This window comes from Hyaena hyaena, unplaced genomic scaffold (genome assembly GCF_003009895.1).
Source record: "Hyaena hyaena isolate Hyena2069 unplaced genomic scaffold, ASM300989v1 scaffold_94, whole genome shotgun sequence".
In the NCBI taxonomy this organism is placed as follows: Eukaryota; Metazoa; Chordata; class Mammalia; order Carnivora; family Hyaenidae; genus Hyaena; species Hyaena hyaena.
In genome coordinates, this window is record NW_024080726.1 from 1,938,519 (window position 1) to 1,964,067 (window position 25,549).

The 25,549-nt window shown below is 46.1% G+C and overlaps 1 protein-coding gene across 1 annotated transcript in view; it reads right to left on the bottom strand.

Moving 5' to 3' along the window:
* Positions 1-158: 158 nt before the first annotated feature.
* SLC25A33 (solute carrier family 25 member 33) overlaps positions 159-25,549 on the bottom strand; it is a 34,132-nt gene continuing 8,741 nt past the window's right edge. The window contains exons 2-7 of the mRNA XM_039234993.1: positions 20,433-20,612; positions 9,555-9,632; positions 7,826-7,926; positions 5,211-5,277; positions 1,851-2,131; positions 159-639 (exon numbers count right to left, since the gene is read on the bottom strand). Of these exons, the coding sequence (XP_039090924.1) occupies positions 437-639; positions 1,851-2,131; positions 5,211-5,277; positions 7,826-7,926; positions 9,555-9,632; positions 20,433-20,612 (910 nt within the window). The 3' untranslated portion in view covers positions 159-436. The remainder of the gene's footprint in view (positions 640-1,850; positions 2,132-5,210; positions 5,278-7,825; positions 7,927-9,554; positions 9,633-20,432; positions 20,613-25,549) is intronic.

The window sequence follows — 25,549 nt, forward strand, 5'->3', positions numbered from 1 at the left end:
CATTTTACTTGTCCAGCAGTGTGGCGTCAGATTAGGAAACAAGTTGGATTCTGATTTTACACGTTTCCTCTGCATTTCTAGGGTTCCGTTTCACTAAATTCCTTAGCCATAGTTTATAGCACGGTGAACATAAAAAAGGACACGCACCAAATTTATACTTAAAATTAAATAACGTGATTTAATTTAGCTGCTGCTTAATCCTGAATCCTCTTAAGTTAAAAAAAAAAAAACAAACCCGAAGTTATAATTAACTATTAACGTTAATGAATTGAAACCTTCCAGAAAACATGAATCCAAAAGGAAATGTCCAACAGGTGATACGGGCCACGTATCTTACGGCCTCTCCTGTTTCTGTCTCAAACGTTCTAAACATCAATGGGAAAAAAAATTCTCTAGAGTTTTTCAACTTTATTCTAGAGCACAATTTCCTGGCCTCTTACTGAGTACGGTCTTCTAACAGGTACACAATTAACTCGTAAGTAGACAACACAATGGCAGTATTTGGTATCTGCCGGATGAGCTGGGCAAAGAGTCCTCTATAAAAGGCAACGTAACCTTCTTCCCGGAAGACCAGCCGAGCGGTCTGGACGAAGGACTTGTACTTGGTGCCTTCCTCCCGGAGCCGCGTCCTTATGACTTCTGCAGAGAGAAACAGAGACTTTATGCTGCGGATGAACTGCGTCAATTACCAGGCAACACGATGAGCCAACGGGAGGCACACGGCCCTATAACGGACGGTCAAGGTACACCTCTGGCTATTTGTCATCACGGCTCTATCTGGACGGCACAGTCACTCTGGGACAATGAAAAGTCACAACCTTTTAGAACCTTTTCTGACTCTGGGAAATGGTCAACTAGGGACATTACACACACATACAGAAGTACAAAGTAATTTTTAAGGGATTAAAAAAAGCTTGGTTTGAATGGGACCTCATTTAAAGATAGTTTGTGGTTTTGGACTCTCAATTAAGCAATTGAGAGTAATTTCACGGAAGGTGTAATTTTTTATTAAGTGTGGCAATATCAACAACGTGATTTTTTTTTTTCACATACTCCCCAACCTTCTCTCCTATTACAACCCTTCTCCGCTGTCCAGCTTAAAAGCCGCCTCCTCCATTTTCAACCCTTGGCACACCTGGCCCTCCCCCACCCAGGCACCCCCAGCATGACACCTGTCACTGCTCATCACACAGAGCGCAGTGCACACGCTTCTGTCTCCCTGCCCCACGGGAGGCATCCGACCTCTTCTCCGTGAGCCTGTAGGGCTGCCTAGTGCCCTGGCACATGACGGGTCCTCAATCACCTGCTCGTGAGGTGACCAGTGACATTTGTCACAGTTGACAGTGCAGCAGGCTTTTGAAAACAAAACCTGTTTTTCAAGGTACAATACACTAAGCTATTTTTTTAAGTAGGTCAATGGGACCTTGTGTCTATAATTCCTTAAGAAACAAACAGCAAAATAGCCTTACTCGGCACAAACTGGAAGCTGGGAGTTTGTTTTTTTTTCAGTTTGGCACCCATATCATTTTTTTAAATCGAGGAATGTTAAATAAAATCCAGATTTTTGGCTTCTTTGAAAACATCGGAAGCTCTATGACACAGGGCCCCCATTCTGCATGGAACGTTCTGGCCACAATTAGCTGGCATGGAGTTAGAGCCGTGTTCCCGCCACGCGCATAACCTACAAACAGGCGCTGAAGCTGGTCCCTGGCCGCCCCCCCCGCCCCTGGTACTTTAGGACCTGCAGGCGCTCACACTTCACTGCGAGCTGCAGACACACTAGGTGACAGTGACAAACACCGCAAACCTCACGGCCATGTCGCTGTCTTGGAAGAAGAGGCGGAACGTACCGTGTGGATAAGCAATGCAGGAAGCACATCCCTTAGAAATAGCAGCAGCTGCCATGAGTCCAAAAAAACTCGTGGAATTTTTCTCAGTCCCGTTTGGAGAAGAGGCTAACGGAGCTTCTTTCAGATACTTCTTTAAACTTTCATAAATGGCGAAACAGATGATGGTTTCTGAAATGCCGGCATACGACGCGGTCAGTCCCCTGTAGAAGCCGCGAATGCCTTCTGTCTGGTAAACGTAGCGAGCACACTGGAGGGTGTTCATCTGCTTGGAGCCTCTCACTCTGTGGACACAAGACCAGTGAAAGGCCGTTACCAGGCACACGCACGAGCCCGGTGCCTGTCCCACGTGCAAAAACTGCACGCTGAGTATAAAGAGAAATGATGTACACAGCAGGGGAGGGGTGGCCTCTTCCTTCTGCGCTCAGCCGAGCCCTCCCGCCAGCGGGACACCTGACAAGCCCACGGAACAGTACGTGCGTCTGTACCAAGAGTCACACAAACACGTCCGTGGCCTCTGACCTAATTCTGGAAAGCGCCATACAAAGGAAGACGTTCATCACAGAGGAAAATGTAACTGCAATATAATCAAAACAATCCAAGTATCTAAAAATAGGAAGAGATAACTAAACCACGACACACACACTAGATTGAGACAGTGGTTAAGGCAGTAAGAGGTGGAAGTGCGTGAGCAGAAAGCAGGATAAAGTTACAGGCGGAGTATAATTACAGTCGTGGTACGACCAACGCTCTAAGAAAATGCTGAAGGAACTCTCACCAACATTCTGACTGGGCAGTGTGTATAAGGGAGCACTTTCTTAACTCTAGTCTCCAGATTGCATTATTTCTCAATTTATGAAATCATGAACATCAAAACACTACACAGTAACTAATAAAAAGCCTCAGGCTTGGCCGCTTTCCACGATGGAAAGCATCCTCAATTGCCCGATGCGCACAGGATCCTGGACCTGACCCCGTCTCCACTGGTCCACTTCAAAGACCCCTCCCTTGGGGCCAAAGCCCACTGCCCCCGCGTGACTCCAACCAGTCACAACAGGCTCTCTCGCTCTTCACTGTGTCTTTCCACACCCAGGTCTTTCTAACCCCGAGCCAGCCACGCCACTGCCCTGCTTACAATGCTCTAATGCAGGGCTTCTGAGCCTGGGCGCTGGCGCTCTCAGCCAGATGATTCTCTGCTGTGGAAGGCATCCTGTGCATGGTGGGAGGTTTGGCAGTACCCCGACCGTTACCCAATAGATGCCAGTAGCACCCCATCTAAGTCATGACAAGGTCCCCAGACACGGTCAAATGTCCCTTGGGGGGCAAAGGGTTCCCCAGTCCTGCCCTGAACCATGGCTCTAATGGCTCTCCATGGTCCTCAAAATACAGCCCAAGGCCAAATTCCAAGCCTTCCCAGGCTTTTAAGAATGTGCCCCCACCCCCACCCCGCCGCGGTGCATCTTTGCAGCCTGGGCTCTTCCCGCGGCTGCAGCACGCACACGCCACACTCCAGATGTGCTTCCCTTCCTTCAGCTCCCCGGTAATGAATGCTTCTTGTCTCTAGACGTTCCGCACGCTCCATTCTCTGCCCGATGCTCCTGCAGTGCCACCCACCCCCAGTTATCTTCCAGAGTGAGGTGGCCATCACTGCCGGAGGAGGCCCGCCCTGTGCCCACCCTGCCTGGACTGCGTTAGGGACCCTCCGGGGTCCTTAGCCTTTCAGGCCCATCTCATGAAGACTGTAATTCTCCTGATTTTCTGTAAAGCTGGGGGCTTCGGGAAGGCAGGGCCTTGGTCTTATTCCCCACTGTTTCCCCAGGGACCGGTGCACAGCAAAGAACGCCTCACTCACTGTCGCAGGACGTGTCAGCAGAGCCCACCCACACAAAGCTTTCAAGTGTCCCGAACGTGGAGCGTTCTGTTCCCCGGTGTATTTAAAAGCGCACATAACGGCTCCGAGCTGACTTGCACATGAGTGTGCTACTAAGCAGGAGTGGCTGCGTGGCACACCCGGGATGGGGAGTCGTGACTGAAGGTTTCCAGGAGAGGATGCTACATGGAAGCCTGAAGGACAAGCAGGTGTTCTTCAGGGACGAGAGGGGGACGGAGTCCTGGAGAGAGGCAGCACCCGGGGAGGCGGGAGCACAGGAGCACAGGACAGCTTTAGAAAACAGCCAAGGACCTTGGATGTTAAGCCCAGCGATTAGGATGCTACCATGAGAGTAAACAAGACTCCCCAAAGGATTAGGAGCAAGCGATCTGTCCAAAATGATGATATCTGATGCCTTCTAGAAGGTTCTTTCACACAGAATGGATTGGGTGAGGTGGGGACATGGAACCTGAGACCAATTCAGAGGTTTTTGTGGTCACTGGAAAAACAAAGGCAGACCCCCAGCTAGGCTTCCAGGGGGTGTTTAGTTCTTTCTTTGGAGGTTGCTCAAAGTTAGACTAGACTAGCCAGAATCTCCCAGAGCCCACACGCAGTTGCCCATGACACAGTTACACAAGAGTTCTTAGAATTCTAGTATAGGAGCACTTGGGGGGCTCAGTCAGTTAAACCTCCGACTTAGGCTCTGGTCATGACCTCACAAACATGAGACTGACCCCCATATTCGGCCCTGCACCGGCAGCATGTAGCCTGCTTGGGATTCTCTCAAAAGAGATAAAAGTAAACTTAAAAAAAAAAAAAAAAAAAAGAATTGTATTAGTGTCCCTTACCATCACTTCTGTGAAACTGTGGTGGTTATTGGGCCACTGCTTGTGTTATTTATTGTATTAAAGAAGTATGTGACCATGTTGCATTAAAAAATATATTGATCACTGTACTTCAACAACTGGTTTCCATTGCTTTCAAAACTCTTGCCCTGAGAAGCAACCGCAGGCTTCACCAGCCTCCCACAGGGACCCACGGCATGAAGACGTTCAGAACCCCTGGCCTGAGTTTCAGGGCAGAAATCTAGTATATTTGAGGGCCTTGGAGATGAAAACGACCCTCTGGAGGCCTGATGGCACTTGCTGTCCTAGCCTTACTGGCATCTGCCACTTGAGACAGAGGCCGTCTGGAGGCGACCCCTAGCATTCCAGTGGGGGGCGGACCCACCAACCGTCTGAGAGGAAGTCAGGGGCACTGCCGGGACCACAGGTGCAAGGACCGCCAGCCTCCACCGGGTGTTACTTCTGTCGGCCCTCGTCTCCCACAGGGCCTGGCAACGCACATCTCAGAAGGAGTTTCTACGTATGGTTGTGCAGAAAAAACCCAGGATGGGGATGGCTAAGGACTCTGTACACTTCACTTCACAACTGGAACTGGGGGGGAAGAAAAAGACTCCAAGCGTATTAAGGAAGGAACAATTAATAACTTACTTCCGTTCTAGCTGCATCCGCGTTTTAACCATCCATATTGGATTCATTAAGGTATTTGTGATAAAAGCTGGAAGAGAAAAACCAGAAAATGTCATCATTGAACACGGTCCATGTTTATGAAAGCTGTCTATTTCATATGATAAACTTTGAGGTCAGGATTTAAATGGCTTAATAGTAAAAACAGATATGGGCGCCTAGATGGTTCAGCCGGTTGAGTGTCTGACTTCGGCTCATGTCATGATCTCACGGTTCATAGGTTCGAGTGCTCCATGCTGACAGTGTGGAGCCTGCTTGGGATTCGTTCTCTCTTTCTCCCCCCTCCCCCGGTGCCTGCTTGCTCTCTCTCTCAAAATAAACAAACATAAACAAAGGGGGGGGCGCCTGGGTGGCTCAGTCGGTTAAGTGTCCGACTTTAGCTCAGGTCATGATCTCACGGTTCAGGGGTTCGAGCCCCGTGTCAGGCTCTGTGCTGACAGCTCAGAGCCTGGAGCCTGCTTCAGATTCTGTGTCTCCTCTCTCTGACCCTCCCCTGCTCACGCGGTCTCTCTTTCTCTCAGAAATAAATAAAACATAAAAAATTTAAAAAAAATTTAAAAAGATCTGCATAAAAAAAAAAGTAGGAAGCAGTTACTTTCCTATACTGCAGATGGAAATTATGGTCCCCTAAAACGTAACCTCTGCTGTTAGGTCGGACCGAAAAGAAATCTCTCAATTTTCTAGAGACCCCGGTCAAGCCTCTACAACCTGTAGGTGGCGCTGTTGATATTCTGGGAAATCTAATTCCTATGGGAAATAAACTATTCTAACCCTCAGTTTATAAACTTTAGGTCCAGAAATAACTTGTTTTAAAAAGCTGCTGATCTAACCCAAAAAGGTTACCTTTTATCAAACTTAAAACAGAAGCCACTAGGGGCGCCTGGGTGGCTTAGTCGGTTAAGCGTCCGACTTTCACTTAGGTCATGATCTCGCGGTTTGTGGGTTCGGGCCCCGCGTCGGGCTCTGTGCTGACTGCCAGCTCAGAGCCTGGAGCCTGTTTCAGTCTGTGACTCCCTCTCTCTCTGACCCTCCCCTGCTCACGCTGTCTGTCTCTCTCTGTCCTAGAAATAAATAAAACATTAAAAAAAAAAAAATTAAAAAAAAAAAAAAAAAAAAAAAAAAAAACAGAAGCCACTAAATCTCCAGCTACCTGAATTTGAACATCTACATTTTAATACCCAACTCATCACTTCAGGAAATTGAAGTGTTAAGACTGCTCTGCTTAAAGGAACCATGTTTTAAAGAAAGTCTTCCTCATCTTAATACTGTTAGTTGTTCCAGACCAACCCATGCGAGTAGTGTCATGGTGCCAGCCTGACACAGCGGGTGCTGAACACCTCTGTCCTCCATAGTCCTACGCAGATTCATTAGGGACCCAGATGGTGGTTCAGAGAATTCCTCCAGGTCCGCTTTATTTACCAAAGGTTCCTCTGAGTTAATTTGGCCAAAGTTACAAAAACTGATGAACAGGTGAGAGCTCACGGCTCACTTGCTACCGCTCTCAGACGTGAGGATCGCCCGCTCCCACTCCGCATGTCCCCCTCAGAGCCCTGTATCCAGAAGCAGTTTTGCATACGCTATCTTCTAGTAACTATTGTCTGTAACTACTCACATGGGCTACTAGAACCTTTTTGTGTGGAGTGACAAAGGCGAAAAACACCTCCCAGGCTGGCAGAAGGCAGAGATTTTCTACAGAACGCCAATTTAAGTTCTCCAAAACACCGTCTATTGACACAAGTCATAAAAGGATACACAGGGACGCCTGGCTGGCTCAGTCAAGTGGAGTGTGTGACTCTTGATTTCAGGGTCATGAGTTTGAGCCCCATGTTGGGGGTAGAGATTACTTAAAAAAAAAAAAAAGAAAAATCTTAAAAAAAAAAAAAAATCCCCACATAAAATGGTATCTATAAAGACACAGCTTTCCTTTAGCAATCTGCAAGTCCATAGTTTTTTCCAAGTATTTCCTGGGGGAATAAATCCTGTTTTGAATTTTCTAGAATAGAAATAGGACACTGTGGGGAGTCACAAAAAAACCCTCACATTTTTAAAATAATTTAATGAAACAGAAAGACATAAACATGCATTACTATTTATTTTCTTATTTAAAAAATTTTTCATTTGTGTTTATTTTGAAGAGAGAGACAGAGCATGAGCGGGGGAGGGACAGAGACAGAGACAGAGAGAGACAGAGAGAGAGAGACATAGAATCTGAAGCCTTACACAGGGCTTGAACCCACAGATTATGAGACTGTGACCTGAGCTGAATCAGATGATTAACTGACTGACCCACCCGGGTGCCCAATATTCCTCTTAAAAGAAACAGAACACTGAACAGGAATATGCATGAGCACACGTAAATTTTAAGAGAGAATAAAAGTTTGAGTTTTCAAGGAAAATGGAACCAAGTTACAAACTATTCTCGAAGATTCATGCTTCATTAGTTCCAGCACAAAGCGCCAGAAAAATGATCTTCGAGGCAAAAGCGGAAGAGAGCTAGGTTTTAAGTCCCGGGAAAGGCTGCATGGCACTCATGCCCCGGGACAGCGAGGCGCTTCTCTCTACACACTGGGGTGACCCACCTGCAGAGCCGGCCGAGAAGACGTGCACGGTGTTACTGTTAGGCATGAAAATGCCATTGAACTGCTCCTTGGCTTTGGAGTAGCACGCGAAGTACACCGCCCTGGTGGAAGAAAGAGAAGACACTACAGACACTGGCACGGCACTATGTACGGCCCTCCACGACCTCGGAAGAGTTTAGGAAAATGTGAGAAAGAAGGTTAACATATAACCCAAAGCTTGACTTTATCTGGCAAACCCAAAGCTGCTGCAGGCGACTGCAGGGCATGTCCAGTGATGGTCAAGTGTCCAAAATGTCTGAGGCAGACGAGATTTGGATAGCATACAAAGTCCATTTACATTCCTCATTCTGGATCAATCGTTTAAGCATCAAAATATATACTAAACCTTCTACAACTTCTAATACTACTTCTAGAATACAGCAAGCCTGTCCTTATACCACAATGAGTATGTCAAATGTAATTTGATGACTCAGGGTCAATAGGAACTACCATCATCCGTGTTTTCAAGACAAAGCTTCCGCCACTGAATACGCATGACCCTCCCCCCAGCACAAACACCTCTAGGTGGAGGCTGGCCTCCCCCAGGGCTCTCCCTCTCCAGACTTGGCTCTTCCTGGGCCTGGGGAGCAGGGGCTGGTCGCTATTTCCCAGTTCCTGCACCAGCGATGCCAGGGAAAATGCTTCTTTATTTTGGCTGGCCACGGCATCAATCAGAGAACGTATTTTTCAACTTAGGATCTGGACTACTTATCTGTTATGTAACATTACTCTGCTTTTTATAGGTCCCAACTGTTCTCAACGGAGTGTGGCAGCCAGGAATCTACATCAGATGAACAGGCGTTACCAAACTGTCCACAAGGAGATACAACTCTGTCTTCTTTATTTACTACATACATGTTGTATACCCACCATCTACTAATAATGCACATCCTACACGCTCTCAGAGACTAGGACTTTTATTTTTTAAAGAGATTATACACAAAACTCTAAAGGAACAAAAGGGTTTAATAAGGATCTGAATTTTCATAGCATTCTCAGGTGATCTGTGTATAAATTGGGAGCACTGATCCGCAAGGATTCTAGGAAGCTTCTAGAACCACCTTACATAAAACATTTTCATTTTTGTTATTAAAATGAATTCTCTTTTTGGTCTGAGTATCATATGAAATAACAGAAGTCTCTTACTAGTCACCCAGCTCCCCTCTGGGAGGCCATTTCTAGAAGCTGTTTCTTATCTACTTTTCAGAAATAACACTGTACACACACTCACCTACTCACGTTTATCAAACAGGCTTTCAAGGACATTAAGCCTTGTGACAGAAATGAGGATGGTTTAAATAAAGCCTAGGAAGCTTGAGAATTGCTTTAGTTCAGCGGCTCCAAGTGCACACAAATCATCAGGGGATCGTGTTCGAATGTAGATTCTGATCTAGGTCTGGGTTGTGTTCTGAGTGTGCAGTTCTAACCAGCTCCTGGTGATGCCAATACGCTGGCCGTGCACCATACCTGATGGAGCCAACATTTGCCTAGAGAAGAATCCAGGTGATGCGAGCAGATGAGTTTTCAATTAACAATAAAAGAACTAGAATCTCTCTCTCTCTCTCTCACACACACACACACACACACACACACACACACACACACATCATCTAGCGGTAACACACCTCAGTAAGAAAGAACACAGTATTATGTACCACATGCAATGAGCAGTTGAAAGTTTAATGCTTACCTCGATGGCGCAACTCCAACCAAATTTGGACCCAAGCCTCTAAAAAGTGACTTTGGTCCCTCCTTTTCCAAGATCGACCTGAAAAATAAGAGAAGATCTTTAAAATCCTCAGGCAGAGCCTACACAAAACAATGTGTCAGCCTTCACATCAGCTCCTTGAAGAAAGAACAGAATGTTTACAAGGCCCCAGACTCTTATCAGATTATAGTACAACTACAGCATCAGAAGTCTGAAGAACACTGCTTCCATATTCAGTGAAAAAGCATGCTTCAAAGGCCATCAGTTTGACATGTTTTTGAGGAGCCTTTTCCCTGGTTCACATGGGACCGAGATGTTCAGGCTCCGTCCTCGGCACTGAACTCCTAGTAAGGTAGGACAAGCATCTGATACAGGGAACGATGTCCTCCGTAAAACAAGATTCACTGAGAAACCAGGTCAGAGATTTCTCTGGGTGACATTTCTAATAATCCTATCTTCCAGATCTTTACACATTGTAGAAGAGCCCCCAATCAAGAGTCGATGGAATAGAAAAACCTAAAAATCTTCATGAGCTGGATAAATGGTATTTAATTTTTTTAACGTTTATTATTTTTGAGACAGATGTGAGCAGGGGAGGGGCAGAGAGAGAGAGGGAGACACAGAATCTGAAGCAGGCTCCAAGCTGTCAGCACAGAGCCCGATGCGGGGCTCAAACCCACAAACCCCTGGACGAATGTTACTTAAAGCCAAAGCACAGTATCTCAGGTTCAAAGAGAATATTGTTTTTTCTTTCTCAAAATTTAATTTTTTAAATTCATGGTGACATATACATAACAAAATTTTACCATTTTAGCCATTTTTAAGTGTATAATTCAGTGGCATTAAGTATTTCCACAATGCTGTGTAACCATCACCATCCATCTTCAGGCCTTTTTCATCTCCTCAAATAGAAATGCACACCTGCCAAACACTCCCTGGGGCGCCTGGGTGGCTCGCTTGCTTAAGCGTCCGACTTCCACTCAGGTCATGATCTCATGGTTAAGTTCGAGCCTCATGTCAGGCTCTGTACGGACAGCTGAGAGCCTGGAGCCTGCTTTGGATTCTGTCTCTCTTTCTCTCTTCCCCTCCCCCGCTCTTTCTCTCTCTCTCCAAAAAAAAGAAAAAAGAAAAACAAACAAAACCCCATTAACTCCCCATTCCCCTCCTCCCCCAGCCCTTGACAACCACTTTTCTGCTTTCTGTCTCTATGAATTAAACTACTAGGGACTTCATATGAGCAGAATTTTAAGTATCTGTCCTTCTGTGGCTGGCTTATGTCACTTGGCGTAGTGTCAGTAAGGCCCATCTATGTTGCAGTAGGTATCAGAATGTCCCTTCCGAAGCTAAGACTCCATTGTATGTCTACCACGCGTTGTTTATGCACTTCTGTCCATGGACACTCAAGGAGCTTCCACTTTGGGCTACTGTGAATAATGCTGCTATGAACACGAGTGTTCACATTTGTGTTCAGGTCCCTAGTTTAAATTCTTAGGGCTACATGCCCAGGAGCAGAATTGCTGGGTCACATGGTAATTTCTAGGTTTAATTTGTTGAGAATCTGCCATGTTAATCTACCACAGCAGCTGTACCATTTTCCACTCCTACCAACGCACAAGGCTTCCAATTTTCCCACACACTTGCCAACACGCTTTAAAAAAAAAAAAAAAAAAATGAAGCATTGATGTGTTTTCTTCTTTTTCTTTTAAGCAGGCTTCATACCCAGTGCAGAGCCCAATGTGGGACTTGAACTTACAACCCTGAGCTGAGATCAAGAGTCGCTTAATTAAGTGAGCTACCCAGGTGCCCTGTGTTGCTATGTTTTCTGATTGAAAGTGACCAAGGAAGGATTCTGTAGAACATTCTTTAGAGGCATTTTCCCACTCCAACATGATGATTCACGTTGAAGAATAAATTTGGTTAAATGTATTCTTTTCGATGGCTCAATTTTCATGGTGTCCAAGAGAACTGACACTGTTACACTGAGGTCTTCTCCAATTTAATCTCTTCTTACTCTTTAGTACATTTTTCTGCACTGGGTAATTAGTGCCTTTAATTTGATAGCACTCTGAGTTTATCTAGAATTGTTGTCAAAAGAGTTTATATAGTGCTTTACCTTCATTATGACATTGAAGGTAAAATAAAAGGTGTCTTCTCACTTCATGGAAAAGCTATTGGTAACGCAGCCAATTCTGTTTCCGCTCCCTTCCACTTTTCCCATAGAGAAAGTGTCTAAAAACAAAGCTGACATTTCTGGTGAAGAGTTTAAATTGATGTTTTGGTCCCTGGCATGCTGGAAAATGTTCAAGTTTTATCCATTTGTAGCTTTCTTTCCTGTTCTTTCCTTTTTCTGGTCAATGTAATTTTTCACAGTCTAGAGTCCTTAAATGTACAAATTTAAAAATATGAATCTTAGCTTCTTGTCTTCAAAGTTTAAGATGTTCATTAAATATTTCAATTGCTTAAAAACGGAAAAATATTTGTACTCTTAAGAGCTGTCTTCAAAAGTAAGAGATTAACAATTACATAAGAAAAAAGAAATAAAAGATATCTAGACTGGAAAGGAAATAAAAACTACCTTTATTGATACAGACTACATAATCTTATTACTTAGAAATACTAATGGGGTTGGGGCGCCTGGGTGGCTCAGTTGGTTAAGAGTCCAACTCTTGATTTTTGGCTCAGGTCAAGATCTCACGGTTTGTGAGATGGAGCCCCGCGTCAGGCTCTGCACCAACAATGCGGAGCCTGTGTGTGTGTGTGTGTGTGTGTCTCTCTCTCTCTGCCCCTCCCTTGCTCATGCATGGGCATGCGCATACTCGCTCACTCCCTCTCAAAATAATTAAGTTAAAAAATAAATAAAAAGAAATACACTAAAAAATTACTACAGTCAGTTCAGCAAGGTTACACGAAACAAGATCAATATATGAAACTCAACTATATTTCCACACAGTAGCAATGTGAATCTGAATATGGAAATAAACGATTCCATTTATAAGAGCATCAAGAGGAGTAAGATTCCTACGGGCAGACAGAGGAAGCAGAGCAGTGGTTGCCGGGGGAGGGGTGGGGGGAGGTGGGAATGACTATTAACGGGTGCACGTTTCCTTCTGGAGCGATGAAAATGTTCTAGAATCAGTGGCGGTGGTTACATAACTCTTGTGACTATACTAAAACCACTCATACACTTTGAAAGCATAAATTTTAGGGTATGTGAATAATAACTCCATAAAGCCATTATTTTTTTTTTTTAAATGTTTTTATTTATTTCTAGGAGAGAGAGAGAAACACAGCATGAGGAGGGGAGGGTCAGAGAGAGAGGGAGTCACAGACTGAAACAGGCTCCAGGCTCTGAGCTGGCAGTCAGCACAGAGCCCGACACGGGGCTCGAACCCACGAACCGCGAGATCATGACCTGAGCGAAAGTCGGACGCTTAACCGACTAAGCCACCCAGGCGCCCCATAAAGCCATTATTTTAACTAAGTAATAAACTAGACCTCGGTTCCACTGAAATAATAAAATTACCTCGAAATATCAGGGAGAAAGTTGTCTTATTTTCTAATCAGAGAATGTTTTCCTTACCAGCAGTTATCAACCCAGGTCCTCTGAGGGATCTCATGACACACTCTTCGTTTGTGCATGGCCCAGCCTAAAGCCTCCGGCCACCCCGGTGTCACATGAGGGGCCTCTGTTGGGCACACTGGACAACTGGAGAGCACGTCTCACTGTAAAGTACAGTGTCCATTTCTTTTTCTTTTTTTCCCATGGCATCGGGGGACTGTCAAAGCAATGCATTTAAAATGAGACCTAGTCATACAATGTAATATTACTTGGCAATAAAAAAGGAAGGAAGGGCTGTTACACAACACCAAGGTTGAGCCTTCAAGAAAAGTTAGGATACATGAGAGAAGCCAGACACAAAAGGTCGCATGTCGTATGATTTCAGTTACGTGAAATGTCCGGAGGACACAAGTCTGGATACAGCAAGTAGGTTAGTGACTGGTTCTGTAGGTGGGGGGCAGGCAATGGGGAGTGACTGCATATGGGTGAGGGGTTTCTGTTTACTAGGGATGAAAATGTCCTAAAACCAAATTAGCGGTGTTGACTGCGCAGACTGTGCACACACTAAAATCAGTTAAACGGTATTCCTTAAGCAGGTACATGGACTGCATCCTAATAAAGCCGTGTTACACAAAAAAAACACAACCCAGCAAGGAGGAATGAAAGGCTCATTGACAGGGGCACCTGGGTGGCTCAGTCGGTTGAGCGTCCGACTTCGGCTCAGGTCATGATCTCATGGTTCGGGGGTTCGAACCCACATCGGGTTCTGTGCTGACAGCTAGCTCAGAGCCTGGAGCCTGCTTCAGATTCTGTGTCTCCCTTTCCCTCTGCCCCTCCCCTGCTCATGCTGTCTGTCTCTCTCTCTCTCAGAAATAAATAAACATAAAAGAAAGGCTCACTGACAAAGGTCTAGGAAGCAGAAGAGATATTGGCAGGAACAGAGTTTTAAAATAAAATTAGTTCTTCCGTTAAATCAATCGCTTATGATAACTGATTCATCTGGAATATGGGCTGTAAATTAGTTACAAAGCAGCATACGAATACTGAATTTCATGAATTTGAAAACTGTACAGTTTTTTTCAAAGAATGCCTTTGTTCTTAGGAAATAAATGCCAAAGAATTAAGGGTAAAGGGGCATAGTGAGCGTAACCCATGTTCCAATGGTTCAGAAAAATAGGCAGGCAGGGCAGAAATAAAAGAGCAAATGTGGCAATGTTACAAACCGGTGACTTGAGGTAAAGAATGGAACCAAATTATTTGTACCATTTCTGTACCTCTTCTGTAAGTTGGAAATTATTTCAAAGTAAATAGTTCTTTAAAAAAAAAAAGAGGTAGGTATAGGTTATAAACATATCAAACTCTTGACAAGAGCCCATAAAGTCACAGAAGCGGGGAGGGGGGGGTGGGGAGACAATTCTTGGGTTTCTGTAAAGCTAACACACTGGACGAAGTTCCCACACTCGGAGAAAACGTTCACACTGGCTGACACGAGACAGCTGGCCCCTAACAGAGGCAGGGAAGTTTGTGTCTTCACCCGTAAACACTTCACTTTGACGCTTTCTCAAAACAGGACTGTGCTTTCATTTTATTTTACTTTTTTTACTAAGTGCAGCAACGTCCAACCCAGAAAAAACAGGACTGTGTTTTTAAGAAGCCGCGCTCTCTGAACAAAAAGTTTTCCAAGTAACACCCTGAAGTGACCTCCAGTTCATAACACAGGATGTAAAAGATCTCAAGTGATCGGGAAGATTCAAACATTTTTAAAAGTTTAGGGTCTGTCTGTGGTCCCCGTTAGCGTACACTGGGCAGCCAGGCCCGGGAGTCAGTCAAACACAATTAAGGGACTCTGGCTCCAGGAAGCTCCGAGCCTCTCATCTATAATGCAGTAGGGGACACGTGTCCTCAAGTGACTCAGGCCTTTTAAGAACTGCAGAAAGACTGTCTCCATAGTGACGCATATTAACAGTGGGCAAAAAGTCAAACCTGTTACATAATTCAAACTTCTAACCTATCTGGATGTTTACAAAACTTTTCTGGAACAATCAAGTTTCTACTATAAATGGTACACTTCAAGCTTCGTTAAGAAAGCACGTCGGGACCCAGACTGACTTTCCCACAGTCACACAAGCTTTCGTATAGAAAAGAGATGCGAAAAGAAGTTGGGGTCACATTTGGAACATTCCCTTCTCTTCACTAGTTTCAATCCCCACACGCGTGCTACGGATTAATCCAAAACATGGATCCCATCGGAACACCTAGGTGTTTACAACGCTAAGAGACTAGCTAAGAAATTACTTTTTGGATTAAAAAAAAGATACTTGAAAAAAATAAAAATAAGGTACCTAAGTAGTTTACAGAATAGGAACTCTGATTTAAAAAAAAAGACGAACTCAAGATTTTTTTAAAGCAGAGATCGGAGATAAACTGATATTAACACTCCCCTTGGCAGATCTAATAGTGAGAGCCTAAATATGCTAGCATCTGGCCTTTTTCACGTAACTATTAAAAATGTAAAGGTTACTGGCGCTCCAGTGGAGGATTCTTTCTCTCCTTCCCTAACATGAGACACACGCTCACACTCATGTGCAGTTTGAAAACTAAACTCCCTGTAAAGGAATCCCGTTGGCTGTGAAGTCTTTAAAAGTAGCTCAGCCGGAGACAGTAGGCTAGAAAGAAGGTGCGGAGTTTTAAATGAATAACAGGCTTAATTGTTTGGGGTTTTGGTGGCGGTGTCTTCTAAAATGCAAACCAGGGGTGCCTGGGGGGCTCAGGTCATGATCTCGCGGCCAGTGTGTCTGAGCCCCATGTCAGGCTCTGTGCTGACGGCTCGGACCCTGGATCCTGCTTCGGATTCTGTGTCTCCCTCTCTCTCTGCCCCTCCCCCACTCATGCTATGTCTCTCAAAAATGAATAAACTTTTTTTTAAAATAAAAAAATTAAATGCAAACCTTGATGGGCTTTGTGGTCTAGAGAAAAGGCCTTTACCAGGTCAAGAGGCCTGTCTGCAGACCATCATCGCTGCCCTTCACTCAAGCTCCCCAACAGTCTAGGTGCAGGGGCTGGGGCTTTGACCAGGGTGGTGGCGGAGACACAGCAAAGTGGTCACGGTCACCGCCTCCCTGAAAGAGCTCTTCTTCAGCCGGCGCCCTGCCTTCATGCAAGTGCTGAACACACTGCTTTTGGGACGCGCCACAGGGAAAGACGTCCACTTCCCCCGAAGAGCAAGTATGCTTTCTTCGGACGAGAATTATGTGACATGATAGATATTTCCCTTTTTGCCCTGGCCACCACAAACCTCAGTCATAAATCACGTTTATAAAGCACAGGCGGTAGCCATTATGACAGCAGTCAGTATGAGTTACGTGGTGCGGCGTGTGTGTGTGTGTGTTGAGCGCTTTATATCCAGTAGCTTCCCGACATGCCAACATTCATTCACTCACTCGGTACTGAATGCTTAAGCTTACTATGTGACAGGCAGCCTCCTAGGTGAGTGGGGACACCTCCATGACCAAAAACAAACCAAAGTCCCTGTGTCCAAGGGGCCTCCCTTGTGGTGGGGGCAGAGAGAGAAAATAAACAATATAAATATGTAAACCACAGTGCTGCACGGAGGTAAACACTGTGCATAAAAATAGAGCAGAAGAAGGGATGGGGCGTGAGGGGAAGGCTCGATTTTAAATAGCATGGTCACTGCAAGGCCTTCCCGCAAAGGTGACTCTGGATGCCAGCCATGCAGATGACGTCCCGTACAAAGGCCCTTCCTCGGAAAACATTCCAGTGTTCCCAGCGTAAGAGGGTGCGAAGGCACAGCAAGGAGGGCAGTGTAGCGGGGGTGCGGGAGGGGCAAGGTCAGGAGGTGAAGCGAGAGAAGTCACGGGAGGGGTGGCGCCGGGAAGAGCCGGGGAGGGACAGGGCAGCTACTGGAGGCCTCTGAGCACAAGACCCCTGCCTGCTCTGTGGAGAACACGCTGGAGATCGGGGGAGGGGTGAGCGTGGGGGAGGCCAGGTAGGAAGGAACCTACTAACACAGCTGACATAGTAGGTGGCTTCCATCAGGGCAGTGGCGGGGTGAGTGTGCGTAGGGGTCAGGGTCTGTGTGCAGCTGCGGCAGAGGTGGGAGATTTTCCTGAAACCAGCAGCTGGGCCAGCGTGCGAGGCTTGGCGGAGAGACACTGTCCGCTTACAGATGCCACTCAAAGCCGCAAGACCAAACGGGATCCACCCCCAGAAGGAGGGCCTGTCGCTAGGGCTGAGGCCACCAGGGGAGCCCCGGGGCCCTGCAGCATCAGGAGGTCGTCAGGGAGACTCGGCAGCGGAGCAGAAGCAATGGGCGAGGCAGGACCGTGGTCCCAGCGGACCGTGGCTGGAACGCCTGCGACTCCGCGTGACAGCGGGCTGGGGGCCGCCGCTGTTTACTCCTGGCCGCTTCAAAGCGTTCTTAGAGACAGGTGGACACACACGGGAATGACACTGAGCACGCCACTCACCCTCTCACTTGCCCTTCCTCACCATGAAACAGGGGAGGGGCGTCGGGGGGCTCAGTCGGGTAAGCGGCCGACTTCGGCTCAGGTCATGATCTCGCGGTTCATGGGTCCGAGCCCCACATCGGGCTCTGTGCTGACTGCCAGCTCAGAGCCTGGAGCTGCTTCAGATTCTGTGTCTCCCTCTCTCTCTGACCCTCTCCTGCTCACACTGTCTCTCTCTCTCTCAGAAATAACTAAAACATTAAAAACAAAACCAAACAAAACAAAAAAACAGGGATATCACGCCCGAACATTTACCTCGGGGTTCTTGTGAAAAATTGATGAAATAATACTCCACAAGCGCAGTCATTTTTTAACTTGAGAGCTAATAAGTATCAGTTGAGAATCTTAAAACTATATATACATCAAGCTGAGGACAAAAAGCTTAACAGAACAGCTCTTGGGGGAAAAATGCCACTTTACAAGTACTTTTCTAACAAAATATTATTATGACAAAAAGTTTACTTAATACTTCTCTTACTCCTATTTTGACACGAATATATAATAGGTGGTTTTAACAAGGATTCAGGGGTCAGTAAGGTCTCATTTCCGCATAGCTGTGGCTGCATGAACCAATGGCTACCTTGGTGAAAACAAGTGGTCTTGCGTGGAGTGTGGTGTGGGCACTGTTCCTGTATTTTACACGATGGACAGGATTTTCCCCCTTTGATTTACATTTTAATAAGTAATTTTGGGGGCGTCTGGGTGGCTCAGTCGGTTAAGCGTCTGACTTCAGCTCAGGTCATGATCTCACTGCTTGTGGGTTCGAGCCCCGCGTCGGGCTCTGTGCTGACAGCTGGGAGCCTGGAGCCTGTTTCAGATTCTCTGTCTCCCTCTCTCTCTGCCCCTCCCCCACTCACACTCTTATCTCTCTCTCAAAAATGAATAAATGGTAAAAAAAATTTTTTTTAAATAATTGTGCCCATGCGGGGTATGTGATACATATATATAGAGAGAGAGACAGAGAGAGGAGAGATTTACAGGACATGGAGGGACAGACACCAGAGATCTAGAACATACATCCTAAAATCTTCAACTAGAGAAACATCCCCATTTACCTTATGTGCTGGCCCTGCTGACACCCAAGACTTCTGGGTAACAGGTTCCCCGTTACAGTCAATACATAAATCTACTTGTCACGAGTTATTTGGCAAGCACCTAAGAGGAAGTTCTTTTGGGATGTCGGTAAAGTTGGCAAATTACCTGTCTGTTTCATTACGTCCAAAGCACTGTGTGTTCCTCAGAAGAAAGAAGCCATTTGAGACACTGCCTCTGCCTAAACACAACAAGGTGAACCGGGGTGGGCGTGTTTTCACGGCCGGGGATTTAAGGATGTGGCCTTGTCTCTCTCTCTGCTGAGGTCACAGTGTGTCTCTGCACCCTCGGGTCTCTCTTTCCCAGGCCCATCTCCAGGTAGGCTCCCTGCCTTCCATGCCTCCACCCCCGTCCTGGGTGTTTATCTGCACTGGCTGATCCTCCTGGAGCCTTTTTCTCTAACTGATTCTCTCACTCGGGTCCTTGCCCTCAGCGGCCAGTTCTGCTGTCCAGTTTTGCTCAGTCAACTCGGATGCTCTCCCGTACACACGTCTGGCATGGGTGCCTGGGTGACTCATCAGCAGCGGCTTTACAAACAAAATGTACCTAAAAATAAATTAACCACTTTCCAATTCATTCCACCTTATCTACAACGTGACTGAATTCTGTCCAAAGTGCTAAGTGGTGTGGTTAAGACAAGAACATTTCCATTTTATGGCACCTTTTTCTAACGTTTCCCTAGTAAACATCTACATCGGTGAACAGCACTTTCGGGAACACACTCTTTTCCAGTGCTGTCTCAGATGTCTGGGAATCACGTTTAGCTAAATTCAACTACCATTTATCAGACACCTTTTTTAAAATACACAGCCCCACTAAGACTCCGGCATTGCCAAGCGCCCTTCTGAATTTCCGGTTCTGACTCAAGCATAGAGACTAATAAGGCAAATTCAGCTGATGAATAAATATTCAGCCACTGTGTAATCAATAAGGCATATTTAATGCAGTAAAAATAATACACTAGGCAGGTAGCCTCAGTGTTAAACAACCGTTGGAGGGGTGCCTGGGGGGCTCAGTTGGTTAAGCGTCTGACTTCATCTCAGGTCATGATCTCACGGTTCGTGGGTTCGAGTCCCACGTCGGGCTCTGTGCGGACAGCCAGCTCTGAGCCTGGAGTCTGCCTTGGGTTCTGTGTCTCCCTCTCTCTCTGACCCTCCCCTGCTCACACTGTCTCTCCCTCTCTCTCTCAAAAAAATAAAACATTAAAAAAAATCTTTTTTAAATAAACGTTGGAAAAAACGGTTTCGCTCAATATGTGGTGCAACTTTCTGTAAATGTAAATGATCTCCAAACAAAAAGTAAAAAACCTCAAACATGGTTGTTTCTGTATTGTTTTCTCTTAAAATGGTCACAACGCTTCTCTTGTGCAGCTTTAAAATTTTTGATTTCGCTCGGCCACCCCACACCTCGCGGGCCCTCAAAAGCTTTGGGGGAAGACCAACACTGTGACGCAACACTCCCACCACGGGTCTTTGGTTTGCTCTTGGGTTTGGCCTGACCGTCGCTGGATGCTGATCACACGCGACCCCGCTGCCAAGGGAGGTCAGAGCTCAAAGGTTCTGGTACGGAAACCGCGTTCTTCAGTCCGCACAGCGACTACGGGCGGACCGTCTCACCTGACGGGCCCGGTGGGCACTCCGCACTGAGAGTGGGGGCAGGGGTCCAGCAGGGGACGGAACTTACTTCAGAACCTGGAAGAGGCCCGGCGTCACCGATGCTGGTCTCACCATTCCAGCCCCACTAATGGTCCCCAGATGAACCTGAGGATAATAGACGGTCCGAAGAGCTAATCTTGAGGACTGCAGCCGTGTCTTAATGACTTCCAGCGGACAAGTGAAAATAGCACCAACCGTGCCCCCACACCTGTCAGAGAACACACCATAACAGGATCAGAAAAGCGATATTCTTCCCTGTACGAAGAAAATGTAAACTTTAATGTTTCCCTATTAAGAAAAAAGGCACCCGGGTTTATTTCATACTTAGAACGTACTGGGAGGTTAAAAAGAAGGTGTTGAAATCCCAGCAGCTAAAGAGAGAACCACGGTTAACCCGTTAGCGCGTGCTTGAGGGTTTTCTTGACAAGACTTTTTAACCTCCCCTGCCCCCCCCCCCCCACCTAGATGCTGTGACCGTCTGTCTCTCTGTGCTGTGACCGTCTGTCTCTCTGTGCTGCATCTACACTTACATTATCCCCTGGTGAGGACTACATACTATTCGGTGCCAATGTCTAACATTTTCGCCCGTTACTACGGTTAGTCTTTTCCAACTTCACTGCCATGCTGCAACGAATATTCTAGAAAATGCAGCTTTTTAGTCAAATGTCATTCAAGTAATGCTATTTTGAAAAATCAACGTTTACTACAACACGGGCTTCTATTAAAATAGGATTGATTTGGGGGCGCCTACGTGGCCCAGTCAGCTAAGCATCTGACTCCTGGTTGATCTCACAGGTCATGAGTTCAGAGTCCTGCACTGGGTGACAGTGTGGAGCCTGCTTGGAGTTTTTTTTTTCTCTCTCTGTAGCTCTCCTGCTTGTGCTCGCTCTCTCTCAAAATAAATAAATAAAACTTAGGAAAAAAAGAGGATTGATTTGAGGGCATCCGGGGGGCTCAGCCGGTTAAGTGTCCAACTCTTGATTCTGGCTTAGGCTATGACCCCAGAGTCATGGGATCGAGCCCCGTGTCAGGCGTCAGGCTCCGCCCTGAGCCTGGAGCCTGCTTAAGATTCTTTCTCTCTCTCTCCCCCCCCCCCTTTGCCCCTCTCCTATGTGCATACATGTGCACACACTCATTTTTCTCTCTCTCAAAAAAAAAAAAAAAAAGGATTGATTTGGACTCCGCCAAAAATTAAGCTGAATCTCTCTTTTTTGTTATGTTTATTATTGAGAGACAGAGAGACAAAGTAAAGCAGGGGAGGGGCAAAGAGAGAGGAGACACAAATCTGAAGCAGGCTCCAGGCTCTGAGCTGTTAGCAGAGCCTGATGCGGGGCTCAAACTCAAGGAACTACAAGATCATGACTCGAGCCGACACTGGACGCTTAACCCACTGAGCCACCCAGGCACCCCGTAAATCTCCTTTTAATGATGGAAGTCCTCATGTATCCCTCAGTTTCCCCGAATCAGGGCTCCCCTAATGACCCTTTCTAATTTGTTCATATCAAAAACATTTAAGTATTTTTCTTCAAAACAACTAACCTGTTTATCCTAACATACCCACTTTCCTTTTCTTAATAATACCCATGAAATCGCATGGTCGATGTGCTAATTATAACTAACAATGTGACATACCATCTAAAACCATCCTACCACAACGAATAAATGTTTTACTCTTTGGAAAACCCTAAAGATCAAGATCTATGTCTTACTTGTCTTTATATCCCTGGCATCAGGACTTGCAAGTTCACAAACAGTATTTGCTAAGCAAAGGGATTATTATTTGCTAAGCAAGGAGAATGTCTTTCAAGGGATCTGAATGTTTGAAAATAGCACGTACTCTCTACCTTCTGTCACAGGCTCCCTTAGCCCTGTGGGGAGCTCCTTGTGGGGAGGGACTGTGTTGTTACATGTTCTTTTTATTTTCTCCTTAATTCCTTTATTTTTTAAAACATTTATTCATTTTTGAGAGACAGAGAGAGACAGAGCATGATTGGAGGAGGGGCAGAGAGAGAGGGAGACATAGAATACAAAGCAGGCTCCAGGGCTCGAAATCACGAACCATGAGATCATGACCTGAGCCGAAGTCAGATGCGTAACCGACTGAGCCACCCAGGCACCCCTGTAGTTACATGTTCTTGCACTTACAGGACAGCACCTGGCAAACAGGTGGCTCAATAAAAATGATAAGCACCAGCACCTGTGATTGGGAACCAGTGATAACAGGAAAGGGCAGACGCAGGCAGACGCAGAATGCTGACATTAGCTTCACTACCCCACGAGGAAGAAGTGTTGGAAGTCTGGAAGTGAATCAAAGTACCGGCACAGACCCTGACATAGTAAAACCCCATATTATTATTATTATTAATTATCATCATCATCATCATCATTTTGAGAGCATATGCGTGGGGAAGGGGGCAGAGGGAGAGTGAATCTTAAGCAGGATCCACACCCAGTGAGGAATTCTTCTCATGACCGTGAGAATCATGACCTGAGCTGAAATTAAGAGTTGCACTTAACCGACTGAGCCACCCAGGTGCCCCTCCACACGCAGTATTTTAAAATCAGGAGCCTGAAGTTCGACAGAGCAAGTAAAATATAGGTACCTAAGCGCTGGAAGCCATCCGTTTAAACAATAAGCAACATTGCCAATGACTGATCATGTTATGGCCAGGCATTCAATCCTCCAACAATCCTAGGAGGTAGGAGCTATCATTTACTCCAATTTACCATGAGGAGTATGAATGGCAGGAAAAGAAAATGAGATGTACAGACTTGGCGGGAGGGTGGAAGGGTGGCAAGGAAATCAGTAATTTTTGGCTATTTAGGCAAACCTGCTTTAAAAACATGACGGTAACACACTGTAAACGGAGCTGTTCACGCAGCAGTGTTTTCTGAACCGTGGGCCAAAGCCCACCGACCACAAAAGCAGTTTAGGGGCTCACAATCAGCATGGGAAGGACTTGAATATCAAACTGCTATCACTCGACCCTCATGGACTCTGCAGGCATCACCCTTACTGTTTAGATGGGGAGCACGGGTCTCAAGGAGGTCATACACTTTCTCAGAATCACAAAGTGACTGTATGTCCACACGGAGACCCAAATCCAGACAGACCCTTTCCCTCCAAAGGCAGTGCCCCTCTCTCTACACTCTTCGGGGCTATGACAGAAAGATGGTTTTGCTGGCTCATTCAGACTATTTACTTTCACACTCAAAATGGGAAATGGCTGATCAGACAAACAGGGCTTTAAAACTCTGTTCTTTTGCATCAAGAAAAAACTGTGAGCCTAACTGAATACTGGCCCGTATAAGCTGCTCTAAGCACTGGGAGAGATCTAAAGAAAACAGGTCACCACTGAAGGGGGGGTGGGGGGTGTAAAAAAGAGGTAAAGATTAACTTTCTAACTCAGGTATATTCACACAAAATAAATAACCCTGACTTATTAGAAAAAATGGCCATGTGCTTAAAAGGTATAACACTTGGAAATATTGTAAAACGTACACACTGCAGAGTAAGGTAAAGAGATATCTGAAATCTATTCACGCTCAGTCACACCACTCCACACGGCTGAAAACCCCCCGGAACTTCTGGGTAGTCTTTCATAAGAAAGTCAGTAAATTCAAACACAGGTCAACCACCTTTGCTTTGTGTCCCTGTGTCAGTTACATTCCTTCGTCGGGCCAACCATCAACGAACGCCACACCACGGGTCAAAGGCGGATCCATTGGGAGGTGTGCTCCCCAACAAAGCGAGTGCTCCACTGAGAGCAGGTCGGTGACCTCTTTGAGGGTAGCAGGCCACGCTCACTGCCACAGTCACTTTCTGCGTTACACACTGTGCCTACGCAGGAGGGGGTGGGGGCAGTGGCGTGAAAAGGCCCTGGCCTTCTAGACCACTAGAGGGAAGGGATGCCGCCCCAGGCTGTTACAGGAAAAGACTAACCAACCACTGCCAACTGTAAACACAGGTAAGAAGTCACTACTAAGTGGGTGAGCCCCTCCCTACCTACTAGGAAAAAAAAAAACACCTTAGATGAGAGAAATGACCATCTGTTTTAAGTCATTTTTTTAAAAGTTTATTTTATTTTGAGAAAGGGAGTGTGAGCAAGGGAGAGGCAGACATGGGGAGACCAAGCAGGCTGTGCGCTATCAGCTCGATGGGGCTCGATCTCACAAACTGGGAGCTCATGACTGAAGCTGGATACCTAGCCACTAAAATACTCAATTTTAATGAGAAGGGAAAAAGTTCTGATACTAAACTGAAATTTCCAAAGATTCTTCGTGAAATTCAGAACATTTCATAGCAGAATATTTTACATATCTTTCAGCTCACATTCCTGCCCCGCCCCCCCCCCCCCCTTTCATGAACCAGCACGGATGAGACCTTCAGCTGTCTGAGAATATGAATAGAAAAGTGGACTTCTCTGAACTGGCTTTCCAACTTTTTGTAAAAATATTTAACCACGTTGGGTCCAAAGCACTTACGATCACAACAAATTAATTACATTAAATGCAGGAAAAAGTTCCTATCAATTCTCAATCCTGTGACACAAAGATGACCTGCAGCCATTAGCTGGGCTCCTAACTGTGGTCAACTCAGCTCAGATAAAGCCCTGTCCACCATGACTCTGTACAGGATTTTTTTTCCATGTTTATTTATTTTGAGACAGAGAAAGACCGAGAACACGAGTGGGACAGGGGTAGAGAGACAGGGAGAGAGAGAATCCAAAGCAGGCTCCACACTGATTGGCACGGAGCCCCACGTGGGGCTGGATCCCACGAACAGTTGAGACCATGACCCAAGCTGAAACCAAAAGGCGGACACTCAAATGACTGAGCCACCCTGGTGCCCCTACAATATTTCTAAAACTGGGCTCTTCCCGAATCTCAGTTCAGAAAAAGACATTAGCTTTGTCCATCGGGCCTCCCTCATCTCCGCTTTTCGGCTGTGTTCGATCTGAATCCCCCTTTCTTAGCAATGACACCAGGGACAGAGTGCATGCTGTTTCCAGTGACGTCCAGGTCTTCAAATTCAGTCCTGTCTAAAACTTCAGCCCCAAATCTGATTCATGAGTTCCCTCCGGCAGCGCCAGCTACAACTGGGGCTTGATGGGACTTGGTCTGCCGTTCCTTCCCTTCCTCTCA